Here is a 24,649-nt window from a genome sequence, read left to right as displayed (position 1 = left end):
GACAGACAGAGGGAGGAGGGCGACAGACAGAGGGAGGAGGGCGACAGACAGAGGGAGGAGGGCGACAGACAGAGGGAGGAGGGCGACAGACAGAGGGAGGAGGGCGACAGACAGAGGGAGGAGGGCGACAGACAGAGGGAGGAGGGCGACAGACAGAGGGAGGAGGGCGACAGACAGAGGGAGGAGGGCGACAGACAGAGGGAGGAGGGCGACAGACAGAGGGAGGAGGGCGACAGACAGAGGGAGGAGGGCGACAGACAGAGGGAGGAGGGCGACAGACAGAGGGAGGAGGGCGACAGACAGAGGGAGGAGGGCGACAGACAGAGGGAGGAGGGCGACAGACAGAGGGAGGAGGGTGACAGACAGAGGGAGGAGGGTGACAGACAGAGGGAGGGAGACAGATAGAGGGAGACAGACAGAGGGGGGAAGACAGAGAGAGAGAGAGGGAGGGAGACAGAAAGAGAGAGAGGGAGGGAGACAAGCAGAGTGAGTGAGACAGAGGGAGACAGAGAGAGAGGGAGGGAGAGAGAGAGTGGGAGAGAGAGGGAGGGAGACGGAGAGAGAGAGGGAGAGAGAGACAGAGGGAGGGAGAGATAGAGATAGGGAGGAGGGCAACAGATAGAGAGAGGGAGGAGGGAGGGAGACAGAGGGAGGGTGACAGACAGAGGGAGGGAGACAGACAGAGGGAGGGAGACAGACAGAGGGAGGGAGGGAGACAGAGGGAGGGAGGGAGACAGAGGGAGGGAGGGAGACAGAGGGAGGGAGGGAGACAGAGGGAGGGAGGGAGACAGAGGGAGGGAGACAGGCAGAGGGAGGGAGACAGACAGAGGGAGGGAGACAGACAGAGGGAGGGAGACAGACAGAGGGAGGGAGACAGACAGAGGGAGGGAGACAGAGGGAGGGAGGGAGACAGAGGGAGGGAGGGAGACAGAGGGAGGGAGGGAGACAGAGGGAGGGAGGGAGACAGAGGGAGGGAGGGAGACAGAGGGAGGGAGGGAGACAGAGGGAGGGAGGGAGACAGAGGGAGGGGGAGGGAGGGAGAGAGAGGGAGAGAGAGGGAGGGAGACAGAGAGAGGGAGAGAGAGGGAGACAGAGAGAGGGAGGGAGACAGAGAGAGGGAGGGAGACAGAGAGAGAGAGGGAGACAGAGAGAGGGAGGGAGGGAGACAGAGAGAAAGAGAGAGAGGGAGACAAGCAGAGTGAGTGAGACAGAGGGAGAGAGGGAGAAAGAGAGGGAGGGAGACAGACAGAGGGAGGGAGACAGACAGAGGGAGGGAGAGAGAGGGAGAGAGAGGGAGACAGAGAGAGAGAGACAGAGAGAGAGAGGGAGACAGAGAGAGAGAGGGAGACAGAGAGAGAGAGGGAGACAGAGAGAGAGAGGGAGACAGAGAGAGAGAGGGAGACAGAGAGAGAGAGAGAGAGAGGGAGGGAGACAGAGAGAAAGAGAGAAAGAGAGAGAGGGAGACAAGCAGAGTGAGTGAGACAGAGGGAGAGAGGGAGAGAGAGAGGGAGGGCGAGAGAGAGAGAGAGGGAGGGCGAGAGAGAGGGAGGGCGAGAGAGAGAGAGAGAGAGGGAGGGAGGGAGGGAGGGAGAGATAGAGGGAGGGAAACAGATCGAGAGAGAGAGATAGATAAATAGAGAGAGAGATGTGTGCATGCTGGGTCTGGTGGCTCAGTGGACGAAGGCGTCCGCTGCAGGGGCCTGTGTTCAACCTCATTGGCATAGTTTTTTTTGCTCCAGCCCGCCCCCCTCCCCCCACTGCCCCCGCCCCCACCGGTGAGACCCTCAGCCATAAACCACACTGTAAATTTGGCCCCCGAGAGAAAGTTTGCGAGTACCCATGTTCTAAGGTTAGTGTCAGAAGCTCATCGACGCACCCAAGTGAAGTAATGGCAACCAAAAAGGGGATCTTCAAATACAGAAATTGTAGGGAACAATTATGTAATGGTTCAAATGGTGGACCCATAAGTCTGGTGAGAAAAATATTGAGATTCCATATGGATGTAAGTGGAACTCAGGGTGGAATTACTCTTTTAAGGCCTTACATAAAGGCCTTAATAACTGGCAGTTTGATAAGTGTTGCCTGTTTTGTAGATAGGCAACTACTGTAGTGAGATGTAAGCGAACTGAAGTGAAAATAAGGCCAGAGAGTTGCAAATGGAAAAAGAAGCAAACAATGTTTTGCACAGTTACATTAACCGGATCAATGTGCTTACTACGGTAGTAAAAGACAAATCTTTTCCATTTGGCTTCATAGCATGCTCTTGTTGTAGGCCTACAAGCTTCTTTGAGAATGGTCATACATTCAGGTGACAAATTGAGCTAACCGAATTCTATGACCTCAGGAGCCAGATCGCAAAGTTGAGTTCCCTTTGGGTTTGGATGCCTGATTTCTCCATGGTTCTAAGTGAGAACGTCCGAGTTGAGGCGAAACTTATTGTGGGGAACTACGGACAGTTTGAGTAGAGTTGTGTACCAGGGTTGATGAGCCCAAGTGGGAGATACTAGAAAGAGGGTGAGAGACGTTTGACTAAGCCTACTAACCAGAAACGGGAGAAGAGGGAGAGGCGGAAAAGCACAGGCAAATATCCCTGACCAGTTTATCCATAGAGCATTGGCCTTGGATAACGGGTGTGGGAACCTAGAGACGAAGTTTGGGCATTTTGCATTGTCTGCAGTTGCGAATAGGTCTATGTGTGGAAACCCCCAAGTATGGGTAGAGGACGTGGGGGTGGAGTTCTCACTCGTGGACTTGCTGCTGCATCCTGCTGAGGAAGTCGGGAAAGTCGTTGTCTGTTCTTGGGAGATGTTATACTACCACCTGGATGTTGTGATGTATTGCCCAATATCAAATGGTCTGAGACAGCCTTGATAATTGTAGAGAGTGCCCCCTCTGTTTTTGTATATAGTACATAAATGTCAGGTGAGGTAGAAACACTTTCAATGCTAGGTGAACAGATTCATGCTTGAGGTAGTTGATGTGGAGACCCTGTTTGCAGGCCTCGAAAAATCTTTAAAATGTTACGAGACCTGCAGGTCTAGTGACATTTTTGTTGTTGTTGTAGTTTTATATAGCGCTAACAAGACCCAAGGGATATCAAAGCGCTTTACAGCATACATGTATAGAAACAAACATTAGAATACAGTGACTAGCAGCTACAGTACTGGAGGTCACATAGATCGTGGTTATTGACCAGATGCATAGAGATGACGCTTGAGGAGAAATTCTTTTAGTTGTCTCTTGAAGTTCGTGAAGGAGGGATTAGTCCTAATGTGGGTAGGGAGAGAGTTCCAGATTTTTGGGGCATTCCCTGAGAAAGAGCGGGAGAGTGCTTTTTGTTAATGTCTTTTACGGGAGATTAAGAGGAGCGAGTTGGAGATTCTTAGGTTTCTTGATTGTCCAGCTTTTGTGAGTTTAGCTGCGGGTAGTCTGGTTTGCCTGTGTGTAAGGCTTTATGGGTGAGACAGGCAGTTTTGAAAGCGCAGTGTGCTTCGATGGGTAGCCATTTTAGGACCTGTAATGCAGGGGTGATGTGGTCTCATTTCGTGGTACCTGTGACCATTCGTGCTGTTGCGTTTAGGGTGGTTCTCATGGGGGCTGTGTGTGTGTTCGCTGTGCCAGTTAGTGTGGCATTTCCATAGTCAAGTCTGGACAGAACTAGAGATTGGGTTGGGATTTTTAGGTTATTGGGGGGTATGAAAGGTTTGATTTTGTTGAGGAGTTTTAGGTTGTAGATGGCGCCTATTGCTGTGGAGTTTATGTGGGAGCTCATGCTGAGACTTGTGTCTAGAGAGATCCCTAATGATTTAGCGGAGTTTGCTGGAGTAAGTTTGCAGTTTAGAGAGTCAAGGTTGTTTATCCATTCTTGGATCTGAGGGGGTTGTTCGTGATTGAAGAATACACAGATTTCGTTTTTTTCTTGGTTGAGTTTGAGGTGGTTGAGTGTTAGCCAATGTTCTACTTTAGAAAGTGTGGAGTTGAGTCGGAGGATGTCATTGAGGGAGGATATCTCGCGGTACAGCTGGGTGTCGTCGGCAATGTTTGCTAGTTTTAGAATGGTAGTGATCGGTTCCATGCAAATGTTGAAGAATGTGGGGGACAGGACTGAGCTATGAGGGACACCTCGAGTTGAGGGGGAGGTGTCGGACATCAAGTTTTTGATTTTTATGAATTGGGAGCGGTTATGTAGAAATGAGGAGAACGATTTCAAGACATTGCCATCTGCTCCGACACGCTTTTGTATGGCGTCTAAGAGTAGATTCTGATCTACTGTGTCAAAAGCAGCTGATAGGTCAAGGAGGACAAGTAGGCAGCATCAGTTAGAGTCAAGGGAGTTGTGAATGTCACTGGTTATGCTCAGTATAGCGGTTTCTGTGCTGCATCCCTTCCTGAACCCGGATTGGTGCGAGTCAAGTAGGTTGTTAGATTCCAGATGTTGGTTCAGTTGGGTGAGAACACATTTCTCCAGGATTTTACCTAGGAAAGGAAGGTTGGTGATGGGCCTAAAGTTTTTGAGGTCATTCGGGTCAGCATCTGTTTTTTTTAGAAGGGGGATGACTTGGCCTTGTTTGAGGCAGTCGGCCATCAGTCCATTATTTAGGGAGCTGTTGATAATCTTTGTCCACAGTGGGGTTAGGGTGAGATTGAGGTTCTTAGCCAGGGAGGCGGGTAGAGGGTCTGCATAGTGGTTGGAGGATTTGGAGTTGGCAATCACATTTGAAATGTCCTCTTCGGAGAGAGGTTTGAAGTCCTTCCAACGCTTGGGGGAAGATGGGGGTCTTGGGTGAAGGCTTATTTTGGTGGTTGACAGAATAGGGGTCTCGGCTTCGGGGAGCATGTTGTGAACTGGGGTTGGGTTAGGTTTCGTTATGGGTGAGGATTTAGTGTGTTGGGAGTGAGGGTGCTGGTCTAGGGAGAGCTCAATATTGGGGATTTTATCATTGAAGAATTTGGCCAGGTTGTTACACTGAAGTTTAGAGGCAGGGGGGATTACTTTGGTGGGCTTGGAGGTCTGTTTCTGGATGATGTTGAAAAGTTCTTTGGGGCGGCTTTTGGCTTTGTCTAGTGCACTCCGCAAGAAGGAGGCTTTTCCTTGATTATGTGTTTTTTGTAATTACTGCGTTCTTTTCTGAGCTGTAAGAGGATGGTTGTGGATGGGTCTCCTCTCCAGAGTCTCTCAGCGGCTCTTACTTTTCTTCTTTCGGAGTTGAGGTCTTTGTTGAACCAGGCTCGGGAGGGGATGTCTCGGACTCTTTTCAGTTTCAAGGGGGCTAGTTGATCAAGAGCAGTTGTCATTGTCCTGTTGAGGTGGTCTGTGGAGGGTGGGAGAAGTGATGTTATGGTTTCTTCGAGGACAGGGAGGGGGATGTCATTGAGGTTTCTGCTCCTTTGATGGGTAATCTGTGTTTTGACTAGTGGAGCTGGGGTTTGATTGATGTTGAATATAATGATGTGGTGGTCTGACCAGTCGATTGGGAGAATGTTATTGATGGTTACTGTTTCGTTTTTGGCTATGATTGCATCTAGGGTAAAGCCTTTGATGTGGGATTGACCCTTGCAGCGTTGGGTGAGCCCTTTTGCGAGAAGGAGTTCATTTAGTGACTGTATAACAGTGTCCTTTTCGTTATTCCAGGGGAGGTTGAAGTCACCCAGGCTGATGTTGTCGGTGTTGGCTAGGGAGAAATGTGTAAGTAGGTCCGATATTTGCTCTCTGAATGCAGGAGAATTTCCTGGGGGGTGGTAGATGAGATGGCATTTTGTTACTTTGTTGTTTTGACGTGTTATGTTGGTGTTGAGGTATTCAAAGGTTGAGAAGGAGTGGGTTTTGATTTCAACAATATTGATGTTGTTCTTATGGATGATGGCAATGCCGCCACCACGTTGGTCTATTCTGTCTTTTTTAATTATGGAGAAGCCAGGGGGGACTAGAAGGTCAAGGAGTGGATAGGATGTTTCATTGAGCCAAGTTTCGGTGAGGAACGTGTCAATGTCGTGACTCAGTATGGCATCAAGCCAGCTCTATTGCGTGCTTGACTGCAGATCTGCAGTTTATAAGCATGTAGTTTGACTTGCTGCTGTTGGAGTGATTTTCGGAGGAGGGGGGAGCTTGGGTACGGTTGTGTGTTGGGAGGGAAGTCTTGTAGACCTAGGTTGGTTGTTGGCTATACCTATTCCGGTGATTACCTGTATGTTGGAGGGGGGGTTTGGGTTGTTCTGGGGTCGTAGGTTTTAGCGAGTGTTGTTGCCTCTCTCAGAGACATCTCAGGATTCGCTCTCCTTGGTCTGAGAGATTGGGTGCTGCGAGGGGTGGAGCGCCAACTGGTCGACTGGTGATTGGGCAGTTGAGGTGGCTCACTGATGTTTATGAGGGAGGGGAGTATTGAGTTTTGGGCGGGGGGGCATTGGTGTTGAGAAGGATTTTGTTTATGCCCTGTGTGATTAAGTTGATTTGGCTGTGGAGAAGGGATAGGTTTTCAGTTATGGTTATGAGGTGCGTAGGGGTCACTGGTAAGAGAGCGTTGAGTTGTTTTTCTATGTGTGAGGCCTTCAGTTAGTTCTGCCATTGACTCTGGGTTAGGGGGAGGGGAGGGTTTGGGGGGCAGATCCGGCTGAAGGTGTAGGTTGGGCCAGGAGGGTCGAGGGTTGGTAGAATTAGGGGAAATGGAGAGGCATGCATCTTCCGAAGGGCGGTGGTGGGGGGGCGGGGGGGGATTGTGGAGGGTGTTTCTCGAGTGTATTGGTGTTGTTTTGTCTGAGGGTTGGGCGTTGGTTAGGCGGGTGTTCGTGTTAGTGCGGGTAGGGGGATAAGGGTAGATGTATTGGGTGGGGTGAGGGGGTGAAGCAGGGCGTGATGTCTCGTGGTGGGAGGTGTGGTTGGGGGGATGGGAGTGGGGGTAAAGAGGGATCTGGCATGGGGGTGGGGTGTAGGTCTGTGGAGTTCAGTAGTTGAGGGCTTGAGGCAGGTTTCATGGTCGTTCTTTCTCGGGGCGGGTTCTGGGGGGCGTGTAGGGAAGGGTTGGGGAAGCTGGACGGGGTTGTGATGGAGTTACGTAGCTTGGGGGAAGGCGATTTCAAATTGGTGCAGGTTGGAGTCGTTGGCTTGGACCATGACTTTGCCATTTCTGTATACTGTTATGGTGGCGTTGATTCTGAAGGGAGAAGACTTGGAGATAATCAGAATTTGGCCGTGGGGGTTGGTGGTTTTGGTAACTCGCAAGTGGTTAGCTAGGTTATTTCTCCATTTGGCCTAGTGGGTGGTATAGAACATGAGGTCTGTTTTAGTCTTACCTTTGGAGGAGTTATGGTAGAGGTCGGCTATGAGTGTTTCAGGATGTTGCTTGAATAGTCTGTGTTTAAAGATTTTGGCGGCGTTCGCTGTGAGGTTGGGTGGGTAGGTGATGGAGAAGGAGTGGGGGCTGTGGGGTTTAAGGTTGGTGAGAAGGAGGGGGTGGGGGTTAAAGGGGTGTTCTGGTTGGGTCTTAGATTGGAGGACATCTTCCTGATTAAGGAGTAGAGAGGAAGAGGATACACAGGTGGGGTTTCTAGGTAGACGGGTAGCTCCAAGGATGGGGGCCACAGAGAGGTTGGGTATGGGGCAAACCTAGGGCAGAGGGTTGATTGGGGGGAGGAGAGGCGAGGGGTTCAGGTGGCTCCTGGGTTTAGGTAGGGTGAGCGACAGAGGGCATTTTCAGGTCTGGGTCTGAGCTCGTTGGGTGGAGTTGAGAGTGTAGGAATGTAGTTACATAGACCATTTCAAGATGGTTGTCCCTTAAAGGGCTTTGGAAGAGGTTGGGTCTTGGTATAGTTTTGGTGGGAAAAGTAGCCTAGTCTTTTAGTCAGCTTCTCTCGGTGGGGGTGGTCGCCTATGCTTGGGTGTTGGGAGGGCTAAGGTTCACCTGGGAGAGGGGTGAGCGAGGTTACATTTGGAGATTGGGCAGTATTGTAGGAGGGGGTAGAGGGGTTAGAAGTCTGCGGGAGACCAGTCCAAGATGGCCGCCATAGCAGGAAGTTACTCTCAGTCCACTTTCAATTACATGTGGTCTGTGGGGAAAGGGCAGTGAGAGAGTAGGGGGGAGGGGAAAGTGAAAGAGGACTACTGTTGGGAGTTGCTGCGAGTAGGATAGTTAAGATGGATGCTGGTCATCAAGGGGAGCATCGATTTGGCGGGGGGGGGGGAATTTGCTAGTGCCCCTCCTTGCGGGGAATGAGAAGCACAGCTTGTGAATTCGCTAATCCCTCGATTCATCATAGATCCTTCATTAATGGCAGAGGCAGAGGCAACATGTCCGGTCGACCGATGTGTTTAACAAGATAGATTTATTTTTTATTTTTTGCGAAAATCGTTGAGGGTAAACTGCACCTTGTTGAACGCTTGTATTCTGTTTGGTAGTGGTTCGAGCTGTTGGGGGGCGGAGCCGTGCAGAGATCGAGTAGTGAGGTGGTAGGCTCTGTATTCCGATGTGATTGCCAGATGTTATGTGTGGGACCGATTGGGTGTACCAAGTGCAGGGAAAGTCTGGGGAAAGGGAGGAGAGCCCCCCGGATGTAGCCTGCAGTGTCTCAATGCGGGGAAAAGTCAGGAGGAGTGGAGGTCCGGGATGATCGTTGGACCTCTGGACGGTCTAGCCTCTTCATGAGGCAGCACAACTACCGTTGCTGTGGGCGGGTCGAGGGCACACCCTTACCTTGTTAGGTTCGGTCGACAGCATGGGGATCCAAGTGAGCAGGTCCTTCCATAAGGCGGTGCAGCAGCTCATATGGACAAGGCTCATCAAGAAACCTCTAGAGCCAAGTGAATTGCATCGGGCGAGTCTTGGGTCCACTCTCCTCTGTCCTGGGGTGCGACGTCGACTCGGGACCACAGGGGAGGGACCGGGTCGTGGGCGGCTCCCACTGTGCTGGATCGTCCCCGTGAGGGCGTCCGCCTCGGCGAGAAAGAGGTAGATCCAGGTCGCGGGGTTCCCGCAGACCGGTGAGCCTCTGATTGGAGGCGGGCCCGCAAGGACAGTCGATCCGATGATCTATCCACGGCGCCCAACAGGAAGCGGGGGGAACACCTCCGACGCGAGGTGGTTACCAGTGGGTCAGCGGGAGTCGTCATGTCGAGGTGGAGCAGGGCCCCGCTAGACCTTGGGTCCGAATGTCGCCAGTCGAGGAGGGCGTCTCCGGTGTCCAATCTATGGTCCGGGGCTCACCGATGTGGCAGGAGGCGATCGTCGTGGTAGTCCAGAGCAGGAGATCAGAGTCTGTATCCTCCGCCGTGTGGGTCCTGATGCTTGGGTCGTGATGCTCCAGAACCCAGGTACGGAGATATTCCTTAGGTTGAATTGACTGATATCTTTGTTCGTTGGGCTCAATGGGCTCGGTTTACCCAGGATTTACGCAGATGGTGATCCCTTACCCACGGAGCACTACTCGACCTAATTATTATACTCTTGACCCTTAAACTGGTTTCAAATTGTGTGATCCTGGGCAAGTATTTTAATTCACTGAGACGCCATTTTCTTCTTTATCACATATGAGGGCACCTTCAAATACGTGAGTTCAGTGAGTCTGCTGTACAGAAAACTCTTGTTTTCGATTTAATAGACTAAACCTTTTCTTCATATATAATACAAATCTAGCCACATATAGGATACACATGACCGCTGACTTGTACAGGGGCAGGAATCTTTCTGAACTCATGTTTAAAAACTGTTGCTTTTAATAAATACATAACTAAAGCATAAAGTAGCAACACACTGTCATTTGCAATCAGCAGATTTTACATTGAAAGGCCCACAGAATTTCACACCGACATGTTGTTTTAAAACTATTTAGACAATGTCTGGAAATCGAGTTTCTGCAACTATTTATCATTTGCACATCACCAAGTAAAGTGTTGTGATTTGTTTTGCTCCTATGTAAATTTTGTTTGCATCACACTTCTGAATTTACAAAAAAAGTTCTTTCATAATTCTGGATATATTTTGAAAATAATTCTACTATTCATTTACAAGCTGTCCTATTAGAAAAAACCCTGACATTTTACAGCTTTTTTGTTTCACAATTATCAGATAACTCACTTGAAAGAAAGCATTAACTATAATAAGAGAAAGAAAAGTAAAACACATTTTCCATGAACAGATAAGCAACAATTAGTAAAAAGATAAACTGACATTCAACCTCTGTCCTTGAACAGACGGCAAATGTGTCAAGACAAAAAGGATTTAAAGGCTTCTTTATTGCTCATTCACTTTCTGAATGAACAAAACACCTGTTCCTTTCAGTTTAAATTAACCCATGAGTAAATCCTAAAAATAGCTTGACCTGCTAAAATCTTACTCAACATTGCAAGTGGGCCAGTGGATTTTTCGAGGCCTGGTTTGGTATCCCATGACCCTAAACTTTGAGATACTGTAGGTGAGCACCCCATCCTGTAAGGGATGCATCCAATGTCAGAACGATTTGTGGAACAGGGTCAATGGACAGCTGCCCTTTTTGACAAGATTTTTGTGTTGCAACACTGCAGAGAGCGATGAGTGCGTCTATCAACACTACATCTTCTAACTAACCCTGTGACTGAGATCACTGGAGTGCTAGACATTCCTGCAGCAGACAAATGTGTAATCACCTGTGTGTTGAGAATAGCCCCTAGATATGGTTGAATGTAGGATTCTTGTACATTGATGGTGAATCCTAGTTGATGGAGCTGGTCTATGGTGACCCAAGTGTGTTGGTGGCAAAGAGGAGGGGTATTGGCTTTGATAAACCTGTCATCGAGGTACAGGAAGACATGTTTTGATTGTGTAGTTGTGCTGCTACCACTGCTAAGCATTTGGTGAACACCCGGGGTGCAGTAGTTACCCTGAATGGCAGAACTTTGAACTGATAAAATTTGCCAGCTATGATAAACCCAAGGTATTTATGGTCTGCTGGATGGATTGAGATGTTAAAGTAGGCGTCCTTTTTTTAAGTCTAGTGCTGACATAATGTCACCTTGCTGGAGAAGTGGAATCAGGTCTTGGAGGGGGACCATATGGAAATGCTCTAACAGGGTGAAATGATTTAAGGGTCTTAGATCTAAGATGGACAGTAAAGAACCGTCCTTTTTGGGGATGAGAAAGTACAGGGAGTATACCCCGGATGTTGAAGAGGGACGGGTTCTATAGGTCCTTTGAGCAAGAGAGCTTGAACTTTCAGTTTGAGCAGTCCTTGATGTCTCAGAGAGAGTTTGTGAGGGCGAGGTGGAATGTTTGGAGCTCCAGACAATAACCATGTTGGATAATGTTCAACGACCAACTGATCCGATGTTATGGATCACCAAGTGGGAAGAAACTGTTGTAATCGACCCCCAACAGGTGTTAAATGATTGAGGGAAAGTGAAGGAAGTCACAGTTTTGTGGTGGATGCGGCACCACGTGTGGAAGTATCTCTGCCACGGCCTTTGGGGTTATTACCCCTATAGAATCCCCTTGTAACAGCCTTATGAAGGGGAGTTGTGACTCTGCGGGCAATACAACGAAGAGGCATCGGAAGATGCTGCTTTTGAGCCTGCCCTATATGAGGAGCGGTGAAAGGAGCCACATGGAGTGGGTGTTTGGAATGCACCAATGGACTTGGCAACCTCGTGTCCTTTATCTTCTCCCAATTCTTGGTAAACTTGTGGACCAAACAGGTGTTCCTTGTCAAAGGGGACATTTAAAAGTGTTTGCTGGACTTCTGGCTCGAAGCCTAATATACGCAGCCAAGCATGTCTGCGTAATAACACACTGGTATAAATAGCCCTGGCAGCTGTATCAGCGGAGTCCAGGGCACATCTAATAGAGTTGTTGGAAATGAGTTTGCCATTTGCTATGAGTTCATGCCCTTTTTTCATATGTTCTTCTGGGAGGCACTGGAGGAGTTCCTCCATTTCATCCCAGTGGGCACAATCATACCTGGCTAATAGGACTTGTGTATTTGCACTTCACCAGTGATTGGCTGAATGCTCCGCTCCTCGTTTTCCTGCAGCATCAATTAGCTTAGACTCTTAATTAGGAGGTGGAGCTTGTAAATTGTAAAATTGATACTTGTATAGCGCACTACTCACCCGCAAGGGTCTCAAGGCGCTTGTACGAATACCGCTGTGGAACCCATCCTGGCTTTCCCTGTGAGGCGTCCACTCCTGGGCACCCCCAAGGTGGAGGCCAGGCATCCTTAGCGTTGTGGGGGCCGTTGTGGAGATTAAGCAAGCTATTGCCCAGAGTTGCGGAGTGGGACTCCATGATTGGAATGGCACAGAGGCAAGAATTATCAGGTCCGTGGAATTTTTTGAGCCCAAGACCCGCCGAGGCGGGGAATTGAACCCTGGTCCCGGGCTAGACCTCTGCATCAGGGTCTACCGCTCTAATCATTGAGCCACACTTCTCCTTCAGCTGTGGTTTGTGAATTAGCACTCTTGCGGGCATTGGACACAACTAACGGAATCAGGTGGAAGTTGCCCTCTGATGTATATAGAGTCTGAGGGTACAACATTTTATTTTTTGGTCAACCCTGGGAGTAATAATGCGCGTTCGCACAGGGTCTTTAAAGATGTCATCAGTGTGACTCATCATGCCTTTTAACATAGGGAGGTATTGGGTTGTCCTATGTGTACTGGATAGGGTTTCAAAGAGGAAATCCTCCTCTATAGTCTCTTTATGGAGCAGGATCTCCTCTGCAGCCCTGCTGATAAGCTCCTGATATGAGGTGGTGTGATCAGGAGGTGATGGTTTGGCAGGGTACAGGTCATGATCTGTGCCCCCCTGGGGATCAATGTCAATTTTGCCAGGGATCTGGAGGCTGTGGTGCTTATAAAGAATCATTTGCTCCCCATGCCCACCGGTGAAGGAATGTGGGAACCTCTGCGGAGTGATATCTTGGGGATCAACCTGAGAATGAGGTAGAGGTTGGAGTTGGAGGAATGAAGGGTGGAGGTGGCGGAGAGGCAGTCGGGGAGGGTGCAAGGGGCTGGTAGCTTTATCGGTCTTCCTCCTTTAAACCGGTACTGGCAAATCTATTGCTTCTGCAAAGGAAAGTTGGCTCTTTGATGGAGGGAGCACTGACACCACATTTGGATAAGATGTGTCATTAAAAAAAACAACAAAAAAAAACCTGGTTATGAAACACACAGCTACGTCAAAATTCTAGAGGACTGTCACATTGCTTCTTCTTTATCTTTTCATGGCAGAAATTGATATTTAATCATATTTCCCCTATGTGTGTCTATTTTGTAAACATAAAAACATTTTGGGAGGCAGGCCGGTGTACAAATGATGTTTGACAAGTGTTCAAATCAAACAGGTGTTCAAAAAAGAACATAAAAAATGTGAGGTAGGTCGAGGAAGTGCCTCACATAAGCAACACCATGGGAGCAGTTTGTAGGTACTCACCAGTTAGCTCAATGTGTCATCATTGGCACTTCCAAGACTAAAACGGAAAAACAACCCCCAAAGATATATATGAGTGAGAAGAAAGCAATGTGTCAAAAATGTGATATTTGTCCAATTCCCAATAATCAATCCCCAAAGACCCCCGTAGAAGGAGGACCAATATGGTACTCCCAAAAAGTTAAAATAGAGTTATGTAAATACACAACTCATACTTTTAATTTGTCATTTCGGTACTCATTTAAAACAAAGGTATCATGTTTAGACCATTTTAACCTGAACGGCTTAGATGCGGCCAGTTTGAGGCTTATATGTATCTGTTTCTGGCGTGCATAGAGCCGTTCCTTCATTTTATGGAGGATTGGTTCCACCAGAGTACCACGGTTGGATTTCGATGCTGATCCTGCAATTTTCTGTGCCAAGATGGTTTTTATTTTCGTAGTCTAAGTGATCGGAGCTGAAGATGATAGGGTCGGCTCAGTGTGGAAGCCAATGGTTTTGGCTGTGCTTTTGGTGCCGAGGGCGGGCATCCGGAGCAGATATTTGATGTCGACCATTGCCTGCCGGCAGTGGTGGCCCGGAAGCCTTATGTTCGGTTGGAACCAAATGTTTTTTCGGTGGCAGAACGGGGACATCTGTTCTCATGGTACACTGACTTGGTGGGGAGTCCTGCATCTGGAGGTCGATCTCTAAGTTGGAACCGGAGTCTCTGACAGAAAAGGCCTCGTGGAGTTCCTCCTGCTTGACATCCTGGTGTCCGAAATGTCGGGTGTATTGTCGACCTCTCTCTGCTGCATCTCCCTGTGACGTGCCCTTCCGTCCAGTAAGGTTTTCATCGAGCGAAACGATCGGCAGGCCTCGAAATCTTCTTCCCTGTGATCGGGAGAAAAGCACATTTTGCAGACCTGGTGAAGGTTGGTCTGCGGGTACTTAGTGTTGCACCTCAGGCAGAAACAGAATGGCGTCCGCTCCTTCAGCAGGGCATGTTAAGGCAAAGCCGAAGAGATAGAAAGCTGGTCCCAGAAGTGCGAGCTCCGAAGGCTGCGTTGATACGATGTGCGATAGCTTTCTTGATTTCGAAACGCATTTGATAACATAACAATACTGACGGGGGCAAGGGTGAATTGGGAACCGAAAGGAGTCCGAAATGGTCTTGAACAGGAGCACAGTAATACACGTCCGAACCCTATGAAAAGAAAACAATCTAACAATGGAGTTAATGCCTATGCACATTATCACCAAGAGGAGGAGTTACTTTACCTCGGAAATCAAAAGCCTTCTTTGAAGAAAAACAACTTGCACACATCCAGAACAACACTAGATGGCAGGAGTATGCAAAGCACTTGTATCTATAGCTACACATGCCTCGAAATTAAACTTCCCAAAAAAACTGGAAACCACCATATAAAACTACTTCATATTGAATCATTTCTTACACTGGGGCCAACAGGAAACTATCTACATCGACAAACACTTTATGTAGTCTCACCTTCACAACGTGATTACGTTTTGGGACAAGATGAAACTGCGCATACTAATTTTGCAGTTTCCATGTTGGCAATAGTTACCGTATTGAAGTTTACACGGATTGAATTGGATTAGGAAAGGGCATTCGATCAGACAGAGCAGCCATTCCTGTTTGAGACACTGAAAATATTTGATTTACCTACGACCTTTGTGACCTGGATTAAACCACAATATAAACAAACACATGAATGCGTAATGATGAATGAATATTTTTTCATGTTTCTTCCTGATCACTCATGGAACCTCACAGGGTTGCTCAATATCCTTGGTATTATTCTGTTTTTAGAAAGATTTCTGGTAGCATAACAAGAACACACTTGGATTATCACCTGAGTTGTGTGAATATGACTCAAATGTTCTTGACCAATGAGGATTAAATGCATGAAACTCAAACTGAGGAGATTATGGTGGCAAAGAACAGCCGGCATGAGAATTTGGTGCAGATTTAAATACTATCCACAGGTTCAGCCATCCCATAAAAAAATATTAAAGTTGAGCTACATTGGACTTAAATTAAGTAAAACACATAAGGGTATTTTTAAGATAAATCATGATAAAAGCATGTTTGAAGAATTTAAGACTTATGAGAAAATGGAAACACTTCCCACTCAATAGAGTAAGATGACTAAATTAAGCAATAACGACCACATTTCCAGAGCTATTGCACCTTTTTAGGGCCCCTCCAGTTACGGTTCTGAAATCCTATTTCCATGGATTAAATTCTAAAAGTTATTGTGTGCGATCATGAGAGACCAGGACAGGCACTGAGATTTTTACAGCTTCCCCATAAGAAGGGTGGGTGACCACTTTCTAGGTTTGATTTTCTTTTTTACTAGGTGAGGAAGGGTAATATGATGAGGCATTTTACCAATCCAACAGTATACAATCACATATCTAGATATGTACATCCCAAGTGCTTTGCTCCAATCCGTTTTTCTTGGCCGAAATGTAAATTTAAACACATATTTAGGTGCTGAAGCACATGAAAGGAATATGGAATAACATAATACTTGACGGTACCTACCTGGAACAAATCATTCCTTCCATCTTTTTAGGCAATGAAGTATGGGCTAATTCTGGTTCATAATTTGTTAAGCAATTTATGGGCATGGATTGAGAATTTTTCATTATCTTCATACAGACTTTTCAATGCCCAAGTAATAATCTTTCAGATATGTTCAGTTGTGGGAACTATTTGACCCGTGCAAAACAAACTGTATGGAAAAGCTTTCCAGAACATTTATACAGCTTTACAGGGAGGTATCTAGTTGTTAGAATCGGGTATTTCTATAAATACTTTCTAGAAAACAGTCCAAAAGACATACCCATATGGGTTGCTAAATTGTCAAAATGGCTGAGTTTGTTAATTACAGATTCATTAGTTAAGGTTTCTATAAAGTTGATGCTTAGGTTCTCATTCATTTTTAAGTATCAGCTGCAACATTAAGGACACAAGTCGATTTTTATTTTACGCCCTTATGAGCTGCCAAATGACAGAAGAAAAATTGGGCCAAAGATGGGAGCCAAAAAGAGAGGTGGAAATGCAGATCAGAATCAAATGTGGGAATTATGTTCAAAATTTTAAATTAGCTAGGGGGACCTTGGGGACATTAATTTAATCAACCACTTATTAAGCTGGGGATTGCTGAACAGTGTCAACATGAAGAAATATTTCTAGCCCTCACAATAGGTATAATAATTATTGCAACATATTATAAACATGCTAACCCCACTCAGACATTCACAACTGGAGAACCGAAATGTTGGAGGTATCCTTCTTTGAGAAAACAAGTACGGCAATCTATCATCCTATAAAAGGTAACACAGAACCTGAGCTAAATCTGATCTGTGTAAATTGACTAATTAAGATCACTGGTCCATTAGAGAGGAATGTTGAGCCTGGCTTAGGTGTACTGTGGTAATATATTTTGATGCAGAATACAAGCACACTGGATGGTTATTGATGCATTTCCAAATAACCTACTTTTACACTACGGATTCACTTTTTATGTGTTTTGCCTACCTCCTGCTATCCATGTACTGTGATGTATTTGCAATTTATGTTGTATTAGGTGTACTGCTGAGCCATACAATCATTAAAAAAAGATAGAGAAGAAACAATTGAAAAATGAATACCAGCAGCCAGCAGACACTGCTCCTCTAGATATGTCACCCCTCAGATTTACAGGTTATTAATGCTTAGCAGACAACGTACAAAAATCGCAACTTCCATGAAATCCAGTAGTGCACAGGAGAAGAGCAGTCGTATGTAACATGGTTCGTCAATCCCAAGCTCCTTCTACTTCCATAGCATCTCCCAACACAGAACTCTGTATCTTACATCTCTGTGCAACTGTCACACACTCTTTACTATGTATACAATGAATACATAACTCGAGCATGTATCCATACCTGTGGCTGTTACTTGTAAATCTCACATAACCTTTGTCAGCTTTATGGCGACTCCAAATGCTGTCCTCTTTAATAAAAGATGGTAAATCATGCTACAGGGTGTTTTCAGCTGGCTCAGAAATTCACTACTTGATTAAAAATAATGTGTTTTAAGTAATATCACAGTAAAGTTATAGAGCTTGGAGAGACGAACTTCTAGTACATGTACTCTAGTGAAACACTTGTCGTCAGAAGCGCATAGAAACAATATCCTGAATACAATTGATGTAAAAGTAAATTAGCAGTACAGGCCGGGCACAATTCCACCTATGGCAGACTTGTAGTGCAGTGACGGAGTCGCTCAAATCCACTCCAGCTGCCTTTACGCCTTTCAAAATCGGGAAAATGTGGTCACATATCTAACAGACCCACCAAACTGACTTCCATTAAGATCTTCTGCCTTGCTGGTAATCTTGAGAACTCTTCTACTCCATCTCACCTGGGTACCACTCAAACGTAAGCCTCACACAATACTTTCTCTGGAGCAGCCTTCACTGTGTGGAATATGCAGCCTCCTGGTGTGAGGATCACCACTGTTTTTACTTCCTTTCTGTAACATTTCTAAGACCAATTCCTGCCTTAATTTTTTGGACTGTAAGTGTGCTCTCTGGTGGGATTTCTGATGTATTGTACTTATTTTAAGCATATTATGGTCTCACCCTATCTATACGAATTCAGCGTTGATATCGCAGGACAGACACACAGAAGACTTCCAACCCCAGAGCACAGATGCAACTTAGCAGGAGTGATACTGATCACAAGCAATGTAAAGGAATGTCGGCAACAGTCACGATGGGATGCACTGCAGGCAATTTTTGTTTTAGAAAGTGATAGGTTTTTGACCGTATTTTAGGTGTATGCTTCAGACAGTGGATTACCTGCTCTTTTTCTCTAGGACATAGTTTAGCTTTCTTATTTGTTTCGAAAGAAGGTTGTAGTGACACCAAAGAAAAAGTAGGTTTAGTTGTGATGTTCACAGGCAGGGGTTTCAGTGGAACACTTTTATTGTTATTATGGCAGCCCAATTACAAAAGAAAGACAATTCACATTCAAACTAGTTAACCACAAATTCAAGTTTAACATTAGTTAAGATGTAGTTGATTCATTAGCAGGTTAAGAATGTCCTCACATCCATAGGAAAGAAGGTTTAAGAAACGAAAAGCCCCAAATGTAGGGATGGTTTAATAAATGTTTCAAACTTCATGATAAGTCTTAGTAAACCCTTTGTATGAGAACATGGGAATGGGTGAAAAGAGAATCTATTCTCAAGAAGAATCAAAAGCCGATTGGACGAGAAGAGAAGAAGCTGCTACCCAACTGCAACATTTCTTTCCACGGTTTACATTAGTGTGTCTTCAAAGACTAGTTAAACGCTTCTTTCCAGATGCCCCATTTCTTAGCACTGAAGATGAATGCCAACGGCTTAATGCTGAAGGCTGAACGCTGATTGGATGCCCTTTCCCTCCCCGATTTACTAAATGCAGTTGCTGTTGCTACTGCATGATTATTTTGCTTAATTTCTCAGCCTTAGTGAGTTGGTGAAAATCATTTTTTTGGGAAGTTTAGTCATTATTTGCTAACTGAATTTGGGATTTATGTTCTACCTTACTTTTGCCTCTCGAAAATTGACTCTCTATGAGTTCCTGCTAACACCATTTTCGTCCCATTCTCTAGAATAGGGAATTCATTCCTTTATGGAACACGCTTGATGCTATATTTGTTACAATTGCTCTAACCATTTCTTTTATGATCAATTATGTAATCTGACTGATATTTAAAGTAGCTGAATAAAGAATAAAAATAAAATAAAACGTACTAAACCCTTTTAAATAAAAGTAAAGCTCCAAACTCTCGTTATTGACTCAAAAATAAATAGTAATGCAATTTTAATTTATGCAGCTCCTTATCTTCTCATAAAGGACCGCAAAGATCTGTTGCTGAGAAGTAAAGAGAAACAACGCGAGCGGGAATCAACCCCGTGGGGTGAGATAGAAATGATAAACCATCTTATTTAAAGTGATTTCCGAGCCAGCATTGGTAAGGCAATGTCCAAAGTGACGAAGTTCGCGATTGAAAACACGGGTTTAACTGATGCATGGATTTTCCTGGTCATGCACAAGTATTGATTCCATATTTTCATGAGTAGACCACGGATAACAAATCTGCAAAATGCAAGCAATTTGGAAATATTTTTCTCCGATCATGCCCACTTGCCGTTACAGTAGCTTTAGGGGCATTAAGCAAGACCAGGAGGAATGTGTCTGCATAATAACTAGGTAAGGAGTCCGGTAAGTAAAGCTGAAAGGATGCACAAGATTGCAGATATTTTTTATCATTATAAAAATTAAGACAATTTTCCTACAACCATGTAGGATGCTTTTTTTTTTTTTTTAACAATTTTTATTAAACATTTTGCAAAGTGTGGCATTAGTATTCTCTTCGCATGACATGAGGACACAATTCCCTCTGTATACACATATCTCGTAGAACATACCCCACAGTTTGTAGGATGCTTTTTGTCCAAGGCGAAAGGGATATTGATAGCAATAGAGAGAAGAGGAAAGAGGGAAAGGAAACTGACTAAGGCACAACTGACTGCAGAGTTATGATGCACTAACGAACAAGATAGTACACTTACAACAAACAGCAACTATATGGAACAGCTACATTTTCCACAAATCAAGAAGGCGGAATGTGTGCACCTCGAAGTGCAGCAGACCTACTTTGACAAAAACAACGCAACCAATAAAATATTCCTTTGTGACTGTGGTTGCAGCACAACAAAGCATTCATAACCTAGCTTCAGAACAAAGACCAGTGTGTAGCCCTTGCAACCCACTGTGTTCCTTCTACTTAAAGGCGCATTATCGGGGGTCAAAATGCGAAACAGTCAAATATTTACAATGCCCCATATGTCTGAGGCTGAACACAATTTAAATCATTGAAATTCAGAGAGAATTAAAAGCCAGAAGTTCTAATAGGTTTATGGTCCAGTTTTACAAAAAATTCTTCATGAGCTTGGGTAATCCACTGATAGTTTTTTCTTCATCTTTTAGCAGTGTTGAGGAGACAGACCTACCTCATGTGAAGCAGAGATCTCACTAATATTGAAGCCAAAGACCTGGTTTTTTGAAACATCTTATCGACCAATAGCCCTAATTAACACCAACATTAGTATTAAAGCCATTATGATTTGGCTGGACAGGGTCATGACATATCTTACATGTATATTAAAAAATAATGAGAGACTCTGGATATAAAATTGCTATAATTTGGGCCAAACAAGCACAAGATTTGCACAGTGACAGATACCATTTCCCTTAAACGAACAGAACCTAAGCTCTTTATCCCACCCATCTTGAAGACCCTGGAGGACTTTCCGTTTAATAAAGACAAATCTGAGGGCCTAAACATCTCACTGCCTTAGAAAATTGACCCCTATGACCAACTACAGTTCTTTATGGATATATGGGGATCTTTTCTTTCTAAATGACACATACAGCTGATGCTTAAGCTTTAACCACTTGTTCTATCCTGGCATATTAGGATGAGGGACTTAGGGAGAACCCCGTTAGTCGTTTTCCCCTCTATGTACATTTAGGTCATATGCCTTTATATGTAGGTTGTTACCCAGAGACATCTGATAATATATATGCATGTCCTTGATAGCTTTGGTTTGAATAATCCTTTCTTAGTGCACTATTTAATTGTACTGAATACTTCTGTGTGTTGTTGACTGATAACATTGGCTGTATATTGTGATACAAAATTGTGAAAACCCAATAGAGAGGTAAAAGAAAGAATGTTTGGATAAAACACAGTGAAAACCCAATACAGAGATAAAAACATGAAAGACTTTTTAAGCCACTATCCCCAACTAATGAGCTACAAAATTTATAACAGAAATGGACGTACACCTAACTGGGTCTTAGAAAGTTGGCAAATTAGATGCCTCTAAGGTGAAAATAAAGACTGACCTCACACGATGGAAGGCATACTTTATCTTCTGGGCAGAGAGAACTAATGAAGTCAAGAAGGATATATTGGTACAGGGAGTGACTGTTTCAGTCTATGTATCAATTCTCAAGTTCAAACTACATAAGATGGTCTGAAATAAGAGCAAGAGTGTAGTAAAAATCCTTAGGGGCCCTCAGGCAGAAAGCAGACATCCGATCTGAAGACAATAACAGAGTGGTCAACTAAGAGACAGAAAAAAATAGCTAGAAATGGATCAGGCCATAGAGGGGAGGATGTTGTTAGCTCTAGCATGTTGCCTGCAGGAGCACCACCCCAGAAACCTATAGATTTCCTACTCTATAAACCAGTGATAGAAATATGGAATTATACAGCAATTAAAAGCAAACTAATTAATAACCAATCACCTAAAGTGCCTGGAATTTCCTGCCTCCCTACAACAGGCTAGTGTTAAGTTCTTTATAAGCATGCTGGGCCAGTGCCTTTGAGGTGCAAGTGTGGTAGGGGACATCTCCCCCTCGCCACCACCTCCCCAAATCAAATCACGATGGACCATCCTGCCAACACCCAGGTCCTTTATTATGATACTGTCTGGGAGGAATATACAAAGACTAATTGCTAACTACACCTAGTCTTGTGACACAGGTAACAGGCACCAAATAGATAGGACAAAAAAATGACAACTTTCTAAAAATGGCACTTTCAGAATTGTGACTTAAAATCCAACTTTACCAAAGAGGGTTTTAAATTACAATTCCACAGACACCAAACATGATACTCCTACCTGCTCCCAAAGAAAACTTATAACTCATTATTTGTAATAATGTAACCCAATGTTATCCTACGGGAGAAGTAGGCCTTGAAATAATGAAAAACATATTTAAGAGTGTTTCACTACCAGTATATGTAAAACTTAAAAGGCCATGTCCAACACTGCACTCTGCCCTATGGGCTGTTTAGTACCTACTCTAGGGGTGACGTACATGTATTAAAAAGGAAGGTTTAGGCCTGGCAAAAAGGTTTATTTTGTCAGGTCAAAATGGTAGGTTGAAACTGCACACACAGGCAGCTATAGCAGCCCTGAGAACATGTTTCAAAGTGTTACTCCAGCGGGTGGCACAATAATTGCTGTAGGCCCACTAGTAGACTTTATTTTATAGGTCCTGGGCACCTGTAGTATCACTTTACTAAAGACTTACAAGTAAATGTAATAGGCCAATTGGGTGTAAGCCAATTTTACCTTCTTTAGAGGAGAGAGCACAAGCACCTTAGCTCGGGTTAACAGCAGTAAAGTGTGCAAGCGCTAAATCCCCCCAAAACTGGTTCAGAAAACAGGAGGAGTGAAGGCAAAAAGTTTGGGGGCTGAGAGGGCACTTCCAAGAGAGGACCCATAGTCAGCAATTCAAAAAATATTCTCAAATATGTGGTGCAAAGAGAGTTTGCGTACAAACTCCGGTTCAAGTAGTACACACACAAAACATTTATCCCACCACATCAAACCAGTCCCGTTGCTGTGGTTTATATCGTCCTATCTGGAGGGAGTGCAAAAAGAAAAAAAGGTTTTGGAAGGAGGGTCATAAAAGTAGTGGTGGGTACTGTAGATCACAAGATCCTGCTGGGATGTATGTCTTGTGGCTGTAGGATATGGGAGCTGGAGGCATGTCCAGGAAAGGCAGGATATAGATATGTTACATGCTAACAGGAGCCAAGAGACTCACCGCTAATCATTTGGAACACAGAGAAGCTCCCATTATAATTCAACAATTGATACAGAAACTGCGAAAGTACTAGCTATAGGGAAGGTCTCTTACGATCCTACTATCACGGCGAAACAATTCAGTATAATATGAAATCAGACTTTCTTTCCACTTCCAGAATAGAACACTTAAGACAGTACCCATCGTCACGTTTGTTTGAATGACAATGGGGTATGACAAATTGCAGCATTTATTTACAAGATAGGGGTATGTCTGAGATGCACCTACTTTGTATTGATATTCTATTTTCAAAGAACATTCATAAAATGCGATTTAGGGTAACCTAAATTCATGTAAGACTTCTAACTACAGAAAAAAAATCGTAAAATCAAGTTGGACATGCAATTGTACTTTGGGATGCAGTTCAGCCTTTCACTTATTTACTCACCATATTTGTCTCTCAAGCCAACAGTACATCGAAAGACTCCACCAAAGGCAACATCTTCCCCAAATATTACTATTAAAAAAAAGAAAATGATGTTACGCATTAATTAGTTAAACAAATACAAATAACTACAACATTTAAAGTAACTAAAAATGGTTCTGCATTTACAATAAACAATAAAGTATGTGTAAAATGCAAATTATTATGGTAAGATATGGGTTACCATATAAACGCATGTGATATGCTGTCTACGTAGCAGAAGCGACCAGGCTATTAATCTAGAACAACAAAGCCATAATTAAAAAGCCTTTACAAAATTACATATGCCACTTGATGAACCATGGAAAATAAAAGCTCCTTGATGAAATATAGGGATATAATGTAAAGAAGTCTTTCTGTTATTAAACTTCTTATTTATTTTTCCAACAGTTTCAACAATCAACTTACATATGACAGTTATCCAGCAATGTTCTACCAGACATCTCCTGTTACAAAGCATGACATATTTGGAAATAACAATAAGTAAAAAATTGAATGTGCACTCCCCTTTCCAGCAGTGTGCTTCTGAGTCTTTACGCATTCCCAGTCTGCTTCGGAGGAGCTCGATGTCTTCCCATCTCACTAATCTCCCTACTCATCCCATATTATTCTCTTTCTTGCTTCCTCCACCGAGATTCTTGCCATTTAGTCCACACCGTGTCAAATGTTCAGGGGCAGCCTCTTGCGTGAGAACTGTGGCATCTTCCTGCATGCACCAGTCCATGTTAATAATCATACTTTCCAGGCTTGCTTGACATATTAAATCTCGTTTGCCCACCACCAGAGCTGTGGTGCAAAACAGCAAATCGCATTTGGGTATGGCCACATCCCCCTAGATGACTACCATGACCATGGGTGTCTTGAAGGTGATCTTTTCCTCTACAATTGCATATATGTGCTGTTCAATCCATGACCAGAAAGTCTGCAGGCGCAGACAGTTTCCTTAAGTATGTCCTAATGGCCTTTTCCTCGAACTCCACTCAGACACCTATTGTAAGAATCCCTTTCAGAGGGCCATGGGGGAAGCAAGGGTTACAGGGCCCAGCCGCAGGGGTTACGGCCTTTTATTACTGATGTCTCCTGGGCCCCTACTTATTATGTATTCTGAGCAACTAGCCAAGTACCCC

General features: G+C 44.7%; 1 protein-coding gene across 2 annotated transcripts in view; it reads right to left on the bottom strand.

Annotated features, from left to right (window-relative positions):
* BCKDHB (branched chain keto acid dehydrogenase E1 subunit beta) overlaps window positions 1-24,649 on the bottom strand; it is a 1,118,926-nt gene that overhangs the window by 925,771 nt on the left and 168,506 nt on the right. For both annotated transcript variants that reach the window (XM_085611011.1, XM_085611012.1), the window contains exon 3: window positions 23,487-23,555. In XM_085611011.1, coding sequence (XP_085467137.1) covers window positions 23,487-23,555 — 69 coding nt within the window. The remainder of the gene's footprint in view (window positions 1-23,486; window positions 23,556-24,649) is intronic.

Source organism: Triturus cristatus, chromosome 6, assembly GCF_964204655.1.
Source record: "Triturus cristatus chromosome 6, aTriCri1.1, whole genome shotgun sequence".
Taxonomy (NCBI): Eukaryota; Metazoa; Chordata; class Amphibia; order Caudata; family Salamandridae; genus Triturus; species Triturus cristatus.
The sequence above is the reverse complement of the archived record's forward strand: the minus strand, read 5'-3'. Positions and strand labels throughout refer to the sequence as shown.